Below are 17,880 nucleotides of genomic sequence, written 5' to 3'. Positions count from 1 at the left end.
GGGTTGATGCTCTCAGTAGGGTGATGTTCAGTTGCATCTTTGATGGTCTGTTGAAAGCCTTCTGTTGCTTCCTATATGCTTCTGGGGTTCTTTCTGGTTGAGCTCAATTTCAGTTTTTGGCTGCTTCATTGGCTGAGGTTTCTAGTCATGGTTTGAATTTTGTGGCTGCCTAATCTTTGAGACTTCCTTCAAGTTGGCGATTTCATTCAGGTGGGGGATCTGCAGTCTGCTATGGCTCTCTTGGTTGTGCTGATCTGTTATGCTTTTCTTGTTCTTATTTTGTTTGTTGGTTTCTCACCAACTGGAGCTTGGAGCTTCAATTAGCTCCAAGCTCCTCTTTATTGATGTTCTGTATCTTATTTGTATGTTTTCATCAATAAAGATTTTCTTTGCTGATAAAAAAAAAAAAATGCAAATGAGTTAGTCTGGTGGTCCAAATGTGAGAATATGATCTTGAGTTCGAGTCTTTTAAGAGGTCATTAAACATTTTTCCAACCGTTAATTTTAGAGTCTCCAAAAATTAGTGCTCAACTATTTAAATACAAATTAATTTAAATTTAATCGAACTGAGCTAAAAAATACTTGAATTATCAAAAAACAATCTCAATGATACCACAAGACTGTCTATTTTTAAAATAGTGTTGGCCCTTCAGTCAAGTGAATGTAACATATTTATGTTTTTATATACATTTTTTTTGTGATTTTTTTTTCTTCTCACGTAACATTGTTGATTTATACCATAAGCCTATATTGTTAACATGGAAATGTGATTAAAAAAAAATTTTTTTATTAAAATAGTGTTGGCCCTTCAGTCAAGTGAATGTAACATATTTATGTTTTTATATACATTTTTTGTGAAAATTTTTCTTTTCTCACATAACATTGTTGATTTATACCATACGCCCATATTGTTAACATGGAAATGTCTTTGAAAAAATAAAATAAAATTATTAGATAGTTTTGAGTACCATTAAAATTAAGATTATTATCTTAGCATCCCATAAAAACATAATTGTAGTGCAATAAATTGTAATCCTATCCATTATAAATATAGCCGTTAATGAATAGAGCTATTTGTGAACAGGCTTGAGTTCAGCTTGATGAGTGTTCGTTCGAACTCAGTTCATTAAATTTTTATTGAGTTTGAGCTCGAGCTTGAACTCATTCAAATCCTAATAAACAAGTCCAAACATATTAAAGCTTGGCTCATTAGCTCTCGTTTTAATATTTATTTACATAATATAATAAATAGGAGAAATATGTTATTTAAGTATTTAAATATTAGCTAAATTTATTTATATGTAAAAAATAGCTAACTATAGATAATACATTTATATAATATGGTGGTAAATATTATTATTTTGATGAGATATTGACTTTTCTTTTAGTATGTTTATATATATTGTATATATAATAGCCAAAAGACAGTTGTTGACGCAGCGACGACGTAGAATTTTGCAAGCACCACAAGGGCTCATAATAACACCACTTGAAGGAGGAGGAGGAAGAGGAGGAGATTGGGTTTTAGAAGAAGATGATGTCAATGGAGTCCATTCCAGTCCAGTTGGGCGACTGAAATGGGCGATTGGCAACTGAACCTTGGGCGATTGCTTTCGATCGACTAAACCAACCAAGATCTGTAAGCATCGGGCATTAGTGTTCAACCAGGCACACCTTTGTTATTTGGATACCATAGTTAGCGGTGATTGTTCACTCCTTCAACCCTACTTTCTATCTTCCTTCGTGTAAGGCCATTTCTTAGTTTTCTGATCTCTCTGTTTTCTGATCTCTCTCTATTCATCTGCGTTTTGTGATTTGGGGGAAACGTATAGTACGAGCTGGTCTTGTTTTTCCAATAATAAGTTTTCGCACTCCACCTGTTTGATAATATGCCACAGTGAAAATGTAATGGCAAAAATAGGAAATGGAGGTGGGAATCCGTCTGAGAGGTGGAGGGAAGGAGATGGAGATCAATGCAAGGATGTTAAGTATGGACTGCTCACTGTATTTGTCGACAATTTACCTTCAGTTATGGATGCCAAAGCGTTGTTCAAACTTTTGTCTCAGTTTGGCATTGTAAAGAATGTCTTTATTCCGTTCAAAAGAAGGACTGTGTCAGAATCAAGATTTGGATTTCTGAGATTTAATTGCCCTGTAGCAGCAGACATTGCCATCCAAAAAGGGAATGGTCTGCTGGTAGAAGAAAGGGTGCTAGAAGTTAAAAAAGCTACCACGGACAGATGCTCCACATTTGAGCAGAGCAGGAGAGAACCCCATTCCATCAGCAGACCTCCTGATATTATCAGTTACAGGGTTGAAGTTCCATATTCAGGCCATAGATCGTTCGCTGAAGTATTGAAAGGGGTCACACCCACTATGGCTAGGAAAGAAAGCTTGTCCGTAAAAGCTAATGAAGATGATCTTGAATGGCTCTATGGTAGTGTAATAGTCATTCAATTCTGAATTCTCTACTATTAACATTGGAAATGACTTGAATGAGAAAGTTTTGGATCATGTAAGGGTCAGAAAATGGGGTGGTCAAGATATAGTTCTAACATTTAAATCTCAAGAGGAGTTGAAATCAAATATTTGCAATATCCAAGAATGGTTTAAGGAATGGAGTAAGTTTGTGGTTGAATGGAAGCTAGGTTTTTATCTTGAACAAGAAAGATGTGTGTGGTTGAGGTGTTATGGCTTGAATGAGAAAGGTTTGGATCTTGGAAGCATGCGGGGTACTGTCCTTAGCTTGGACGGTGATATTTGTCATCCTAAGTCCTTCACCCATACCAGGATCAGAGTGGCAACATCTTGTATGGAGTTTATTAACAAAACTATATCTTTGGATTGCAAGGGTAAATTACACTCCATTCTTGTGTGTGAAGATCTTTTAGCAGAATTTAGTAGCTTGAAGCGCAATGGCTTGGAAGAATGTAGTTCTAATGAAATCTGTGGTAGTGTTGTGGAAAGAACAAGCCTAGAGGAGTGTTTTAGGGAGAAGGAGGCAGACCATGTGATGGAGGTAAACACAGTTGTTGAGGAGTCAAAGTGGGAGGAAGGGTTCAACAGAGAAGAGGAAGTTTGTACCAAGGAGGTAGATCAGAGGTCAGGGTCTAGTGATTGTTATTTGGGTGAGGAAGTAAACATAGTTATCGAGGAGACCATATTGGAGGAGTCAGTGCATAACCCAAATTTTATTGTTGAGCAAGTATCTACACCTGGTTTTATCAAAAGCTTCAGTGGATCTCGTGATGGAGGTCGGCTTGGTATCAATCTTGAAGTGGATTTGGCACAAGCACTTAGTAAGAATCTAAATAGGAAGGGTCTTCTAAGCCTTAATCAGTTAGGCCTAGTTAGGCAACCTACTCCTGTCCCAAAACTCCTACGGAATGAGAAAAGGGAAAGAAAGAAGAAGGTTCAGTTAGAGGGATTCACCAGCTTTGCTAGACTTCATGGGCAGAAAGCTGCAACAGTCAGCAAGCACACTTCTAGGTCTGTCATTTTCAGACCACCAGCAGCTGCATTTGCACGTTCAGATCTGTCTGAGGGTGTTACTAGTCCGAACAATCTTCTCCTCAATGAAGCTAAAGCCACTATTCAACTAGGTAAATCTCTTGGCATCAATTTCAATGGGGAAGAAGATGATGTGCTAAACAAAATTATTAAGCTAGAGCTAAAGGACAAAGAGAGATCCAAATAGGAGGGTCTGGTCTTAAAAAGGTTGTAGGATGGTAACAAGTAAGTTTAGTTGGAGTCTTCAGTGGGTTATAAGCTTTGTTAGATAGTTTTTGGGTTTTGGCTTCTAGTGTTTGTGGTCTTGTGAGCTAGTGTTGGTTTCTCACTAACACTATGCCCGGTCCTTTTTCTTGTCCTTTTTTCTCTTCCTTGTTGATGTTATCTAATATGTATTGTATGTTTTCTTCATCAATAAAGGATTTTCTTTGCTGATCAAAAAAAAAAATATATTGTAAATATAATTGTATAATCAAAGTTTTAATTGTAATTTCATACACAAGTATGAATTTATAATTTCTTCAGCTCGTTAAGGCTCGTGAACAAGTTTGAGGTCGAGCTTGAGTCAAGTTTAAGCCAATTCGACTAACTTGATTCGTTAAACTTTTATTGAGTTCAAGTTTGAGCTGAATATGCTAAAATCTTAATAAATAAGGTCAAACATACTAAAGTTTAGTTCTTCTCAGCTCATTTGCAACTGTTATTACAAATATCATCCAATGATAAGTGTAATGATATTTTCCTAATTTAAAAACTTATACATTTGTATATTTATTTTATAATCATTAGATATGCAATAGATACGATCTTGCAATTTAAAAATTGATAATCATAAAGCAAAAATTAAAACATTCATTTCCTGGCTTCTCAATAATTAGTTTTATCAACTTGATATTGTTATTTTTACCTCATAAACTATATTAGATCGTTTGAAACATATTTGTCTTTTAACAAAAAGAAAAAAAAGGAAAAAAGAAGAAGTTATAAGCACCCCATAAGTTACTACAAACAAATTCACAGTCTCAATTACTTTATCCATGTGTAATTCAAATAAGTAAGAATAAAAGAAAATAATAATAAAGTTAACTTCATAATGTGTATTTAGCCTAAATGGTATGAGTTCTCCTACCTTAAACCCATTGTCATGGATTCAAGCCTTACCGACCACTTTGTGTAACTTTTTTAACCAAAAAAAAAACCTTGCCACGTGACATGAGGGTTAACGTGTCTTTAGGGCATATGTTATTTATTTATTTCAAAAGATTGTAATTATTTATTTCATGTGGAATGTATAGCAGTAAGTCTAGGTATACAGACATTAAACATAGAACACATATATCTCATATGAGATGGGATCTGTTGTGCTTTTTAGTAGGGTCTACCGTGGTCCTCTGTTAGCTGCCCTATTGTGGGTTGGGCTCTAAGCTATCCCTGTTAGGTGCTGCTGCTGCCTCTTGGTGCGGTTGGGTAGTGCTGCTTCTATTAGTTGCTACTGTTTTCTGGTGCTGTAGAGCTGTTTTCTGGTGTGCCTGCTTGGGTGCTGAGTTTGGTATTGAGTTTGGAGCTGGTTTTCTGGTGTCTTTTGGTGCTGGTTTTGCTGTTGTTTGTTTTGTTTTTGCTTCTTTTTCTTGGTTTCGGTTGGTTGCTCACCAACTCTGGATGACGTGCTAGCAAGGGATTGGGCGGGCATATTGGTGCCAACCTAGTTGGGATTTGATATGTCTCGCTATGATGCTTCTGTACACAACTTTTTTCCTTTCTTGATGTAATGATTTCATTGTTCATCAATAAAAGTTTTTTTGCCCGATCAAACAAAAAATGAGATGGGTTCCATATGTAGGTGGACCCTACCCTATGTGAGACATATCTATTCCATTCTTTGTTTGGTGTCTGTTCCTAGCTTTACTCAATATGTAATCCTTTTAAACTTCATAAAGTGTGTCTTGAAAGCTAGGCTAGGCAAAATAATTAAAAAAATGCAAACAAGTCGAATCTAGACCAAACCTCACTATTTGGTTTGATTTCCTCAAACATGGTTCGGTCTTGATTTTAAAATAGTTGAACCGTACTCCACTATTTAGTCCGTGATTTTATAATCATGGTTCTAGTTTAAAATCGAAATAGACCGTTTATATATATATACTTTATTATTTGTGGTAGACACTCAAGTATCTTATTTGTATCTTATATATATTCATTTTTTTTTTTTTTTTTTTACTTATAAGTGTGTTATTGTATAATAATAGAAGTAGTTTTAAACAATTATCTTAACAATTTTATTTGTAAAATGATGATATATTAGTTGATGTTTGAGCAAGTGGTGAATATGTTGCAAATGATGGCAAAATTTATGAAAACAATAGTTCCGAACCAAACCGAACCGAACCAAATCAAATTGCGTTTTCATAGTTTAGATTGATTTCAAATTTTATGAAATTGTAAATAGTGCTTTGATTTTGATTTATTTCAAAATTAAATCAAACAAATCATTTTCACCTCTATTGAAAGCAACCATTAACAAAATCCACATTTATTTTCTCCAAATTCATCAACATTTTTTTCGCTTAATTGATTAATTTCAGGACTGATTGCACGGGCAAAAAACATACCAAAAAGAAGTTCAGGTGCATCATACAAAACCATACTAATATCGTTTTCGTCACAATGCTACTTGTTTTTTCATTTTCATTTTTTGTTTTTGTTAGAGCATTCAATATTGAAAATTAAATTTCATTGTCTTGTTTATAGTCTTTTTTAAGAAACTTAATTCTGAATTTGCATTTTTAATTCACATTTCATAGCAATGAAAACCAAGGTGAGAGAGAAATACAATTTGCTACATGTGGTTTCATTGAAGGCACGAAAATTTCTACAATTATTTTTGACATAGGGTCTTGAAAATTTGTGTGACAGACAAAACGTGCCAGAGGCAAGTGCCTATTATATGCTTGATATTGGTAAAAAGTTTGCTGAGTTACCTCGTCTACCACCTGAATGTTGCATCTTTAGAGTACATGATTCACTATGCAACGAAAATAAAAAAGCTTACGAACCAAAAGTAGTTGCTATTGGTCCTTATCACCATGGTAAGGATAATCTGCAACCAATGGAAGAGCACAAATTACGCTACTTGCAACAGCTTCTTCAACGACGAAATGAAACCAGTACGGAAAGATACTTCATGACGATGCGAGAATATGAACAAAGAGCACGTAAGTTTTATGGAGAACCCATTGGCCTTGATTCAAATGCATTTGTAGAAATGATGCTTCTTGACAGTTGCTTCATTGTTGAGTTGCTTCGCAAGTATGAGATGCCATACCTGATAGACCCGAACGGCTGCATTTTTCTGCTTCACCATATTAGACATGGCGCACGCCGTGATTTAATGTTATTAGAAAATCAACTTCCGTTCTTTATTGTCATGCAGTTGTTTAACATGACCAAAAATTCTAGTGACTCACTAGACAACCTCGTTGGCATGTTTGTTAGGTTTTTTGTTCCAATAACACCAGGTAAACTTTTACAAGCTGTTTCTGAAAATCCAAGAGAAGATGACATCAAACATCTTCTAGGCCTGATGCATTATTGTTGTTGCTATGAATTTCATTCAATGGTATCCCGGAGAAATATTGTTGACATAAAAGATAAGTCACTAAAATCTACGAAAGAGCTCCAAGAAGCCGGGATCAAATTCAACAAGATTGAGGAAAGGAATTTGCTCGACATACGGTTTGTAAATGGGACAATGGAAATCCCAACTTTAGTTGTTCAAGACAGTACAGAGTCTTTTCTCAGAAATTTAATTGCATACGAGCAATACCTTCCTGATATTTCAAGGAATTATTTCACTGCTTATCGCAAGTTTATGGATTACCTCGTGAACACCTCAGAAGATGTCGAAATACTTACTCACTAAAAAGAAACTGAATAGTTTGTTTTTCTTATTCCAAAATATCTTGATTACAAGTATTTATACAAGAGGTTAAGAGTTTGTTATAACAAACTCTTAAATAACTATAACTAACTAATTGAATCTAACCCACCCCTACAGTTCTCTCAGTGCATGAACCTTTACATGAACCTTTTCTCTCTAACGTATTCCTTATGTCATGCACTGGTATACACCTGTGTTGAGAGAGCTGCATCTGTTGCTACAGCTGTGGCCTTGGCAGCTGTTCTTCATCTTGAGACTGCATATTATCATTTGAATTGTTTGAACTGATACTCTTATCATTCCCCCGCAAACAGATGGGGCTTGGAAGCACCAGAAGTTTGTCTTTGAGATAATGAAAGCGAGATGAAGTTAAAGGCTTAGTAAAGATATCTGCAAGCTGATCAGTAGTGGGAATGTAAGCAAGTTGAATTTGTTCGGAAACAACACGCTCGCGAATAAAATGGCAGTCGGCTTTGATATGCTTCGAGCGAGAATGAAAAACTGGATTTGAAGCCAAGGCCATGGCTGTAACAACCCGATCCTCGTGTATGTTTCTGGTATACTTTCAGCCCCTCATTCTGTGCATTAAAATGCTTACTATGAAATTTGATGTTAAATTAAGTGAATCCTATGTTTATGAATGCGTATCTGTTTAATAAGAAAAATATCTGTTACAATTATAATGTTCAGATCAGAAATTGAATGCCTTAGGGGCTTGATAATCTGAAATTGATTTTATATTTGAGATCATATAGCGATCCCGGTCTTCCCTTCCTTTGTATACTGTATTCCAGACTTGGTTCCGTGGACCTGTTGTTGTATCATTATCACTTTTAGCCTTTGCTTTTGTATTTGAGTCTTGGGTTGTGTTGGACAGGTTTGAAACAGGTTGGTTCCACTTTGAAACCAAAAGGGTGATGCCCAGATTTTGGCCTTCACGCTCGAGCGGAAGTTTTAACGCTCGAGCGGGCTCTTCGTTGTTGCTTCTCTGCTCGAGCGGGAGTTCTGACGCTCGAGCGTGATTTTTCATCTCCCAGTACTTTGCTCTGCAGTTCGTCCGCTCCAGCGGTAGTTTTCTTCGCTCGAGCGTGATCCCTTGATTTTGTCCCTCTGCTTGAGCGGAGAGTTTGACGCTCGAGCGGGTACCATCGCCTGCAAAACTTCTGGAAGTGTACAATTGACGCTCGAGCGGCTCTTTTTACGATCGAGCGTGAGTCTGTGTCTGACGCTCGAGCGGGAATTTCCACGCTCGAGCGGAGAGTCGACTACATCAGTCCGAGATTTCACTTTTTGGATCACTTTTTGACCTACTTCTTTTCTCTTAACTCTTAAAAACCACCACTTGAGAGTTTCTCTCTCTACTCTTACCTTCTCTCTAAGATTTGATCTATTTCCGGTGGTCTTCTACCCTAGTTCCTTTGGAAGAAAGGTAGAGCTTTGCGAGAGCTTTCTTTTAATTTGAAAAAGAGAGGATTTGGAGCACTTTGGACTTTCGTCATCTTCTCCATTCGAGTTCTTCACTTCAAGGTAGGGATTTCCTACTCCATATTATAGGTTTTGTTCTAAGTTTTGGTATTTTGATATGTTGGGGGTTGTTTGGTAATTTTGGGAAAAAAACCCTAGTTGTTGTAATAAATTAATTTATATAATTAATTTAGGGAAAATTGGGGAATTTAGTTGAGTTCGTGGAATTAATGAATTTATTGATTAAATGGTGTAGTTGGTTAGTTTAATCATTCACCTATGAAAATGTTGGAATTATGTTGGTTGATACATTTATTTCCTGTTTAGAAATAACTGTTCTTGGCTATCGGTGGAGGATAGTCGTGATTGGTGTAGACATTGCATGTGGATTAGGGAAAACTGAAACTAATCACATTGGTTAAGTCATTGATTTAGACTGTTGAATTAATACAGAAAATACATGTATTGATTGTGTGTTGTATATGACAAGTGTTTAATACATTGTATATGCATATTGTTTGGGAGGAGATAGGGGATGTACTCCACGATTTGGGAGGAGATAGGGGATGGACTCCTAAACCGGATATTGTTTGGGAGGAGATAGGGGATGGACTCCATTAGCACCGCTAATATGTGTGCTTATTGATTTATGGAAGTATTTTTATATGTGGTTGATACAGCACTAAAATGTGTATCAAACGGGAAGTATGGAAGTGTTTTGGTATGAGCCTTAGTCTCATTTGTTTTGTTGATGTAATATATAGTTCACTGTTATAGTTTGGCCAGGGTCTGAGCCATATTGGTATAGATGGAAAGTGAAACTTGTCATGAAACTATATGTTAATGAAATGGATGTTTGGGTTAACCATCTATTGAATGCGATTACTTTATTCAATGCTTATATTTGGTTTAGTATATTTCTACTGGGCTGTGGCTCACCCTATACGGGAACATCATTTTTAGGTTCAGGTGATAAGCTACCTCCAAGGACTTAGCTCGGAAGGAATTGGAGTTGAAGACTCTGTTTAGTTTAGTTGTTATTTATTTTTATTTGATATTACATGTAAACACTCAAGCCAAGGGCTTAATTTGTAGTTGAGTTAGTACTCACATTTTGTGTCCAAGTGTTGGCTTGGAAAGATGTAAGCCTGTAGGGCATTTACTTTTGATGTTACATGTAATGCTTTTCAATAAGAATACTCTGATGAATGGTATAATGGTTGGTTTTCTTTTATTAATGCATGTCAATGTTATATATATTATGGGTTTATTTTGAGGGCGTTACAGATCAACATGATTTTTAGGTCATAATATGATTTTCTGTGAAATTTTGATTTGGGTTGATTAAACTGATTGGATTTCATCCTTATTCACTTTTTTTTTTATATATATACTTGCTTCCCTAGACACTTGACTTGAGAACTTGAACTAAAATATCTCCTGGGAGAGGAAAGGGAGAGTGTAGAGAAGAAACCTAGGGGGGGAGAAGTTCAACAAGGAAGGAAGGAAATTTGGAAAATTGAGAGGGATTTAAGAGAATTAAGCTCAAGGTAAATTTAATTCACCTTGTATAACCTTACTCCTAGAGTTGGGTAAGAATTCCCTTTTCATTTATGTCAATTAGGGTTTGTAATTGAAGATTATGGGTGATTCATGCTTGATTGAAAAGTTGTTCTCATTTAGTTGTTTTGAGACTTAATTTAAGTGTTGTGTAGGGATTACACTTTAATATTTAGGTTTCATGCCAATCCATATGCTTATACCTATGCATCATGCATGTATTTTATAAACACAAGGAAATTGGGAAGATTTATGACACAATAAAGTTTCTACTCATGCCTACTTTGTGATATCATAATTATAACTCATGTTATGTACATATTGAGTTAACCCACTGAATTACTTACTCACATTTGGTAGATAAAATGCATAGAGTTTGCTAAATTCTGGGTTGAATTCGGACTGCCAAAGCAAGGCAGAATCGCCGCACGTGTATGGGTCATGGCCGCACGTGCGGAAAGCAGGGGAAAACTGGGCTGAAGACACTGGAAAAAAGGCATGTGCGGGACCTCCCAGCCGCACGTGCGGGAACCCTTACCGCATGTGCGGGGTTCACAGTCGCACGTGCGGCCCATGCTGAGAAATTTCATCTGCTCCGTTTTACGCGCTTGACCCTCTGATATTTTTAAAATCTGTATTTGATGTCTTTTTGATGTTCGTAAATTCGTTGAAGTGGAACAAATCAAAAGAATGATTTAAAAGAGAAAAGAGAACTAAATTGTGAATTATGTTTATGTGTAGGACATACTCCGGGAGGAATTATCGCTACACTGCAGCACTGTGAGTAATAGTACTATATACCGCTATTAGCGTTCTGTTCTTCGCAAGTAATCATGTTAACATGTATGTTGATTGGAAATCGGTGCGAGTTTATGTGAACGTTGGAAGATTTTGCATACATCGTTATGACTCTGAAACTACTCTGTATTTCGGTTACGGTTAATGGTTATCGTTAATGTGCTATAACCTGTAAATTGCCTATGATTCCGCATAAAAATTGCATACAAACTATTACCACTGTGAAGTTGGTTAACAGAAAGAAAGTGTGAATGTAAACCCCGCTTATTGGGAACACGATATTTTGAATGAAAACATGTTATCCTGAATGTCCTATCAGGGACTCCTACAGTCTGTTTGGTGCAACACGTGTTTTATGACATAGATATCTGCCTAGGATGGATCGTCGGAAGGAATAATCAGATAAAACTACGGGTTGCTTTATACGTTAGTGACCGTTGAGAAACTATGACAAATATTGTATTGACCTATGAATGACTCAACCTAAGGAAAGCATTAAATGTCAATAACATTGCTATGCAACTCACGCTATGATGTGAGTTGTTCTGTCCCTATTAATGCAGTGATATATTTGCCTTCTGTTAATAGTTATTATTAATGTTCTGTTATCCGCAAGACAACTATGTCAACTTGTAATAAACCACGGGGTAATTTATGTACACTATTGTGTAACGGTATTCTCATGAATCTGGGATTAATCTGTTCTATTTACTCGCTCTGTTTATGCTATGACATGATATGAATTGTTTGGTCTTTAAGACCTATTGATTTCTGGTATGGAACAAAGTGCTACAGTGTGAGTCACCTCTAGAATCCGTAAGAGATACCTCTTGGGTCCCTACATATATGAACTGGGCTTAAAGCCAATCTGTTAATATCTGGGCTTAAAGCCAATCTGGTAACATCTGTTAGGCTTGTGGCCATTCTGTAACATCTGTTAGGCCTATGGCCGTTCTATAACATCTGTTAGGCCTATGACCCTTCTGCATCATCTATTAGGCCTATGGTCGTTCTGTATCATTTGTTGGGCCTGAGGCCATTCTACATAAGCTGTCGACATCTGGGCCCAAGGCCATTCTGGAATGTTTACAAGATAAGATTAATTATATGGCCTCTGAGCTTATACACATTATAAATATTGCAATTCAGGTTTATTCATTAAATTGTTTGAGTGCTATTATTCACTGAGTTTCGCTCACTTTGTGTTATGTCTGTTCTGTAGGTACTCAGTCTGGAGGTTAGTCCTAGTCCAACCTGGACCACTTGTCTTTTGCCTCTACACCCCAACCAAACCCTAGACAAAGCTCATCCATTCTGTGGAATCCTTGCAGAGCTTTTGGCTTCGTGTATTGAGCCTTTTGTCGAACATTGTAAAACATAATTAACTTCTCCTAACCCAGTTTGGTTACATCCCTAGATTCGGGGATGGGTCTGTATATCCATTTATATCTATATGGCTGTGAGTGTGTTTATTATATGATACATTACTTGACATCAAATGTGTGATCCTGGCATGTTAGTATTAGCTCAATGGATGTTAATCTGTGTTGTTTAATGCTTCCGTTCAGGCCCCCTATATTATACATATTGTTATGAATGTTCGTTTCTGAAGTGTTCATGCCCAAACTTTTAGGGACGGGTTTGAGGCGTGACAAGTATTATCAGAGCACGAGTTGCTATCTCACACACGAATCCATTGAGCTTTAGGATGTCTAGAAAAGACTTAGGCATCATGCATGACATCCTTGGTGCATATGAAATAGATTGATGGCAACGATACTTGTGTGTGTAATATTTGCTAACTACAATGGTTCCTATCCATGTGTATAGTACATCTTTCGTGCATATTGTGACTGATTGTGATGCAGAATATAGTGAGCATAAAAATGGAAGATTCGGAGGATTTTACCTCCGTTTGGCTAGACAGAATGAAAAGGGAAATGGTAACCTAAGTCAAATGAATTGCAGGAAAAAAATAAAATAAAATGAATAATTATGAGAACTATTGCCTCCATTTACCTTAATTAGATTGGTGGACAGTGCAAGACATGCAGATGGGATTCGATCAACAGCGTGCACTGCGGAAATGTGGTGAGGGTTCGAGTTGATCGGTGAGACAAATTATATACAAATGGTTAGAGGAAATGTGTGTTATCGGTTGATAGTTATCTGTCGAAAATGATGACCATATAATTGTGCTTTCTAGCATATGTTTAGATGAATTGATTAAACTTTAAGTATTGAATATTTCAAGGCGTTGTCGACCTAAATGAAATGATATGTGTGATGCTCCAACTTTTATGGCATAGCCATGTCCTCCTTGCCATAGCAATGTTTCAACCTGTGATTTTGAGAAGTTACTGTGTTTAGATATTTTGATAAATTGTGTTTTGCATGATAGTTTGATTGTATTGAGTACGACTGACTGTGAGAAGAAGCTATGCATATAGTGACTCCTCTTAGAATTGTGTAAGAAGTTAATTAAATGTGATTTTGTCCCCACTGACTATTTAAATGGATAAGGGAATGACCTACACATTAGCTATACTTGGAAGTTGATTATTGACCTTGGAACGGCATGTAATTAATATGATTTCGCGAACCGAGAAAATTACCGGCGACTTCTGATGAGGAATTATTGATGGTGTTTAACATAACTGTGTCTGTTTATAGTAAGGAATCTGTAATCTGTACTTTGTAATCTGTAATCTGTAATCTGTAATTTGTAATCTGTTTTGTTTATGTGTAATCTGTATTCTGTAATTAGGATCTCTTATAAGAAATGGTTGAACGATATGAAGGACCCCACCCATATTACATGTCTGCTCATATGATACTCGTAAAAAGATAGGTAATTATTGACTAATTTGGAATCGAAACTAAGTGATTGGTAATTTGATAAGTTACTGTAAGAATTAAAATCCTGCCTACGTATATAATGACTTAAGATTAAGAAATCATGTCTGTGATATATTTTTGTGTAAATTTGCAAATGTTGGATATTGTAAATTGCCAATGTAGTCCTTTATTTTATATTAGAGGCTATGCTATGAATTGTTCTGTATGATATAGTGAACTTTGTTAAAAACAAATGGACCTAATAGAACCTACGTACGTGGAGTAACTGGATACTGTGCTTATGTTAATTAACTGAGCCGAACGACTGGCCTATAATTTCCGTAAGAATTATCTGAACAGTGAAACACTGAAATGATTAAAAAGGAACCAAATTAATTTGTGCTGTAATAAAAAGAAATGCCTATTAAGGGAGGATGTTACACCCTACTTTTGTGACTGATTAATTAAACATGATTTGAAATTTGATTTCTGGCCTTATCTTTAGATGGCTCCCTTTGCCCGAAAAGATGGTTGTTTTACCCGTTTCTGTGTTTATCATGGCACATCTGCATAAAATTTGCAAAAGTATATGATACTAGTTTTAATATTATCATAACTGTTTGATTCGGAGCATGATTTTCCTTGTGTTACTGTGTTTAGAAGTAATGCTATGAGGAAGTAACGATGTGTATTGTGACCCTTCTTTCTGTCGTACTGACCTTGTTAAGAACCATTACCTATAATTTTGAACCAATATGATGGTATGCCTTGAAATGCTTTTGGAAATAGGGGAGTGCTAAGAACAAATTATGAAACTAGGGATTACGTACTTAAGCGGCTTATTTGTGATTGTTAGAATAAAGCATACCTTATTAAGTAGGCAGAACCTTGTTGATGGGCTCTGATATCTAATTTCATTGTGCATAATACGATTTGAATCTAACTACCTAATTGATTTCTTTTGAAAACGATATATATGACTTCAGTTAATAATTCATCTCTAAGTGACTTGTGAGATGTGATTTATCGAGTAATGAGATTTACACATGAACCATTAATACTGGGTCGATCTGATTATGAACATAGTAAAAAAGATTTTCTTTTCGTATTGTGATTGAAATTAAGGTATGCTATGAGAATATATGAATTATGTGCTTAAGGAAACGGTATCTACTATATTTCAGTATTTGAGAATCATATGTTTTTGTATTGAGAATTAACGCGATGGAACTTATTGACAAGAAAATATTGTGATTGTAAATCCTGCCTACTGAGGATTTTATGCCTTAAATGTCTTGCAATGGATTCTGGTAGACCTATTCTATTCGATACCGGATCCTATGAAATAAAAATATGGAATTGTTTCCTTTTATTCTACATGCTTGAAATGGACATCGAAACGACTAGTTGGGTAAAACTTTGAGGTGCTTATTATGTTGAGACCTTTGGAGTAACTGTGATACATATTGGATTAACTTGTGACTTGTTCGAATTGAAGAATTACGTGAACAACTATAGCAGAAATGAGCAATGATGTGAGACTGGGATTTCTAATCTGTTACATGGTAAAACAAGTTTGAGGGACCAAACTTATTTAAGGGGGGAAGAGTGTAATAACCCGATCCTCGTGTATGTTTCTAGTATACTTTTAGTCCCTTATTCTGTGCATTAAAATGCTTACTGTGAAATTTGATGTTAAATTAAGTTTAATTAAGTGAATCTTATGTTTATGAATGCGTATCTGTTTAATAAGAAAAATATCTGTTACAATTATAATGTTCAAATCAGAAATTGAACGCCTTAGGGGCTTGATAATCTGAAATTGATTTTATATTTGAGATCAACATGATTTTTAGGTCATAATATGATTTTCTGTGAAATTTTGATTTGGATTGATTAAACTGATTGGATTTCGTCCTTATTCACGTTTTTATATATATATATACTTGCTTCCCTAGACACTTGATTTGAGAACTTGAACTAAAATATCTCCTGGGAGAGGAAAGGAAGAGTGTAGAGAAGAAAGCTAGGGGGGGAGAAGTTCAACAAGGAAGGAAGGAAATTGGGAAAATTGAGAGGGATTTAAGAGAATTAAGCTCAAGGTAAATTTAATTCACCTTGTATAACCTTAATCTTGGAGTTGGGTAAGAATTCCCTTTTCATTTATGTCAATTAGGGTTTGTAATTGAAGATTATGGGTGATACATGCTTGATTGAAAAGTTGTTCTCATTTAGTTGTTTTGAGACTTAATTTAAGTGTTGTGTAGGGATTACACTTTAATCTTTAGGTTTCATGCCAATCCATATGCTTACACCTATGCATCATGCATGTATTTTATAAACACAAGGAAATTGGGAAGATTTATGACTCAATTAAGTTTCTACTCATGCCTACTTTGTGATATCATAATTATAACTCATGTTATGTAGATATTGAGTTAACCCACTGAATTACTTAATCACATTTGGTAGATAAAATGCATAGAGTTTGCTAAATTCTGGGTTGAATTCAGATTGTCAAAGAGGACAGAATCGCCGCACGTGCGGGAGTCATGGTCACATGTGTGGAAAGCAGGGGAAAACTAGGCTGAAGACACTGGAAAAAAGGCACGTGCGGGACCTCCCAGCCGCACGTGCGGCCTATGCTGAGACATTTTATCTGCTCCGTTTTACGCGCTTGACCCTCTGATATTTTTAAAATCTGTATTTGATGTCTTTTTGATGTTCGTAAATTCGTTGAAGTGGAACAAATCAAAAGAATGATTTAAAAGAGAAAAGAGAACTAAATTGTCAATTATGTTTGTGTATAGGACATACTCCGGGAGGAATTATCGCTACACCGCAACACTGTGAGTAATAGTACTATATACCGCTATTAGCGTTCTGTTCTTCACAAGTAATCATGTTAACGTGTATGTTGATTGGAAATCGGTGCGAGTTTATGTGAACGTTGGAAGATTTTGCATACATCAGTATGATTCTGAAACTACTTTGTATTCCGGTTACGGTTAATGGTTATCGTTAATGTGCTATAACCTATAAATTACCTATGATTCCGCATAAAAATTGCATACAAACTATTAACACTGTAAAGTTGGTTAACAGAAAGAAAGTGTGAATGTAAACCCCGCTTACCGGGAACACGATATTTTGAATGAAAACATGTTATCCTGAATGTCCTATCAGGGACTCCTACAGTCTGTTTGGTGCAACACGTGTTTTATGACATAGATATCTGCCTAGGATGGATCGTCGGAAGGAATAATCAGATAAAACTACGAGTTGCTTTATACGTTAGTGACCGTTGAGAAACTATGACAAATATTGTATTGACCTATGAATGACTCAACCTAAGGAAAGCATTAAATGTCAATAACATTGCTATGCAACTCACGCTATGATGTGAGTTGTTCTGTCCCTATTAATGCAGTGATATATTTGCCTTCTGTTAATAGTTATTATTAATGTTCTGTTATCCGCAAGACAACTATGTCAACTTGTAATAAACCATGGGGTAATTTATGTACACTATTGTGTAACGGTATTCTCATGAATCTGGGATTAAACTGTTCTGTTTACTCGCTCCGTTTATGATATGACATGATATGAATTGTTTGGTCTTTAAGACCTATTGATTTCTGGTATGGAACAAAGTGCTACAGTGTGAGTCACCTCTAGAATCCGTAAGAGATACCTCTTGGGTCCATACATATATGAACTGGGCTTAAAGCCAATCTGTTAATATCTGGGCTTAAAGCCAATCTGGTAACATC

The 17,880-nt window shown here is 35.9% G+C and overlaps 1 protein-coding gene across 1 annotated transcript; it reads left to right on the top strand.

Annotated features, from left to right (window-relative positions):
* The first annotated feature begins 4,859 nt into the window (after positions 1 to 4,859).
* Positions 4,860 to 7,429, top strand: LOC145795763 (UPF0481 protein At3g47200-like). The gene is made up of 3 exons (XM_082880656.1): positions 4,860 to 4,918; positions 5,022 to 5,147; positions 6,424 to 7,429. The coding sequence occupies exons 1-3, from the start codon at positions 4,860 to 4,862 to the stop codon at positions 7,427 to 7,429; spliced, it is 1,191 nt and encodes a 396-aa protein (XP_082736782.1).
* Positions 7,430 to 17,880: the final 10,451 nt, after the last annotated feature.

The sequence above is a fragment of the Camellia sinensis genome, chromosome 7 (genome assembly GCF_055761805.1).
Source record: "Camellia sinensis isolate YWXY chromosome 7, ASM5576180v1, whole genome shotgun sequence".
NCBI classification, from domain to species: domain Eukaryota; kingdom Viridiplantae; phylum Streptophyta; class Magnoliopsida; order Ericales; family Theaceae; genus Camellia; species Camellia sinensis.
This window is presented reverse-complemented; position numbering and strand designations above follow the sequence as displayed.

Bases quoted from the DNA above. Each gene is read 5' to 3' on its own strand.
- LOC145795763 (XM_082880656.1), top strand. From the start codon at position 4,860: ATGGGATCTGTTGTGCTTTTTAGTAGGGTCTACCGTGGTCCTCTGTTA. The intron at 4,919-5,021 runs GTGGGTTGGGCT...CTGGTGCTGTAG, and splicing joins CCTCTGTTAGCTGCCCTATT to AGCTGTTTTCTGGTGTGCCT. The intron at 5,148-6,423 runs GTTGGTTGCTCA...TTTGTGTGACAG, and splicing joins GCTTCTTTTTCTTGGTTTCG to ACAAAACGTGCCAGAGGCAA.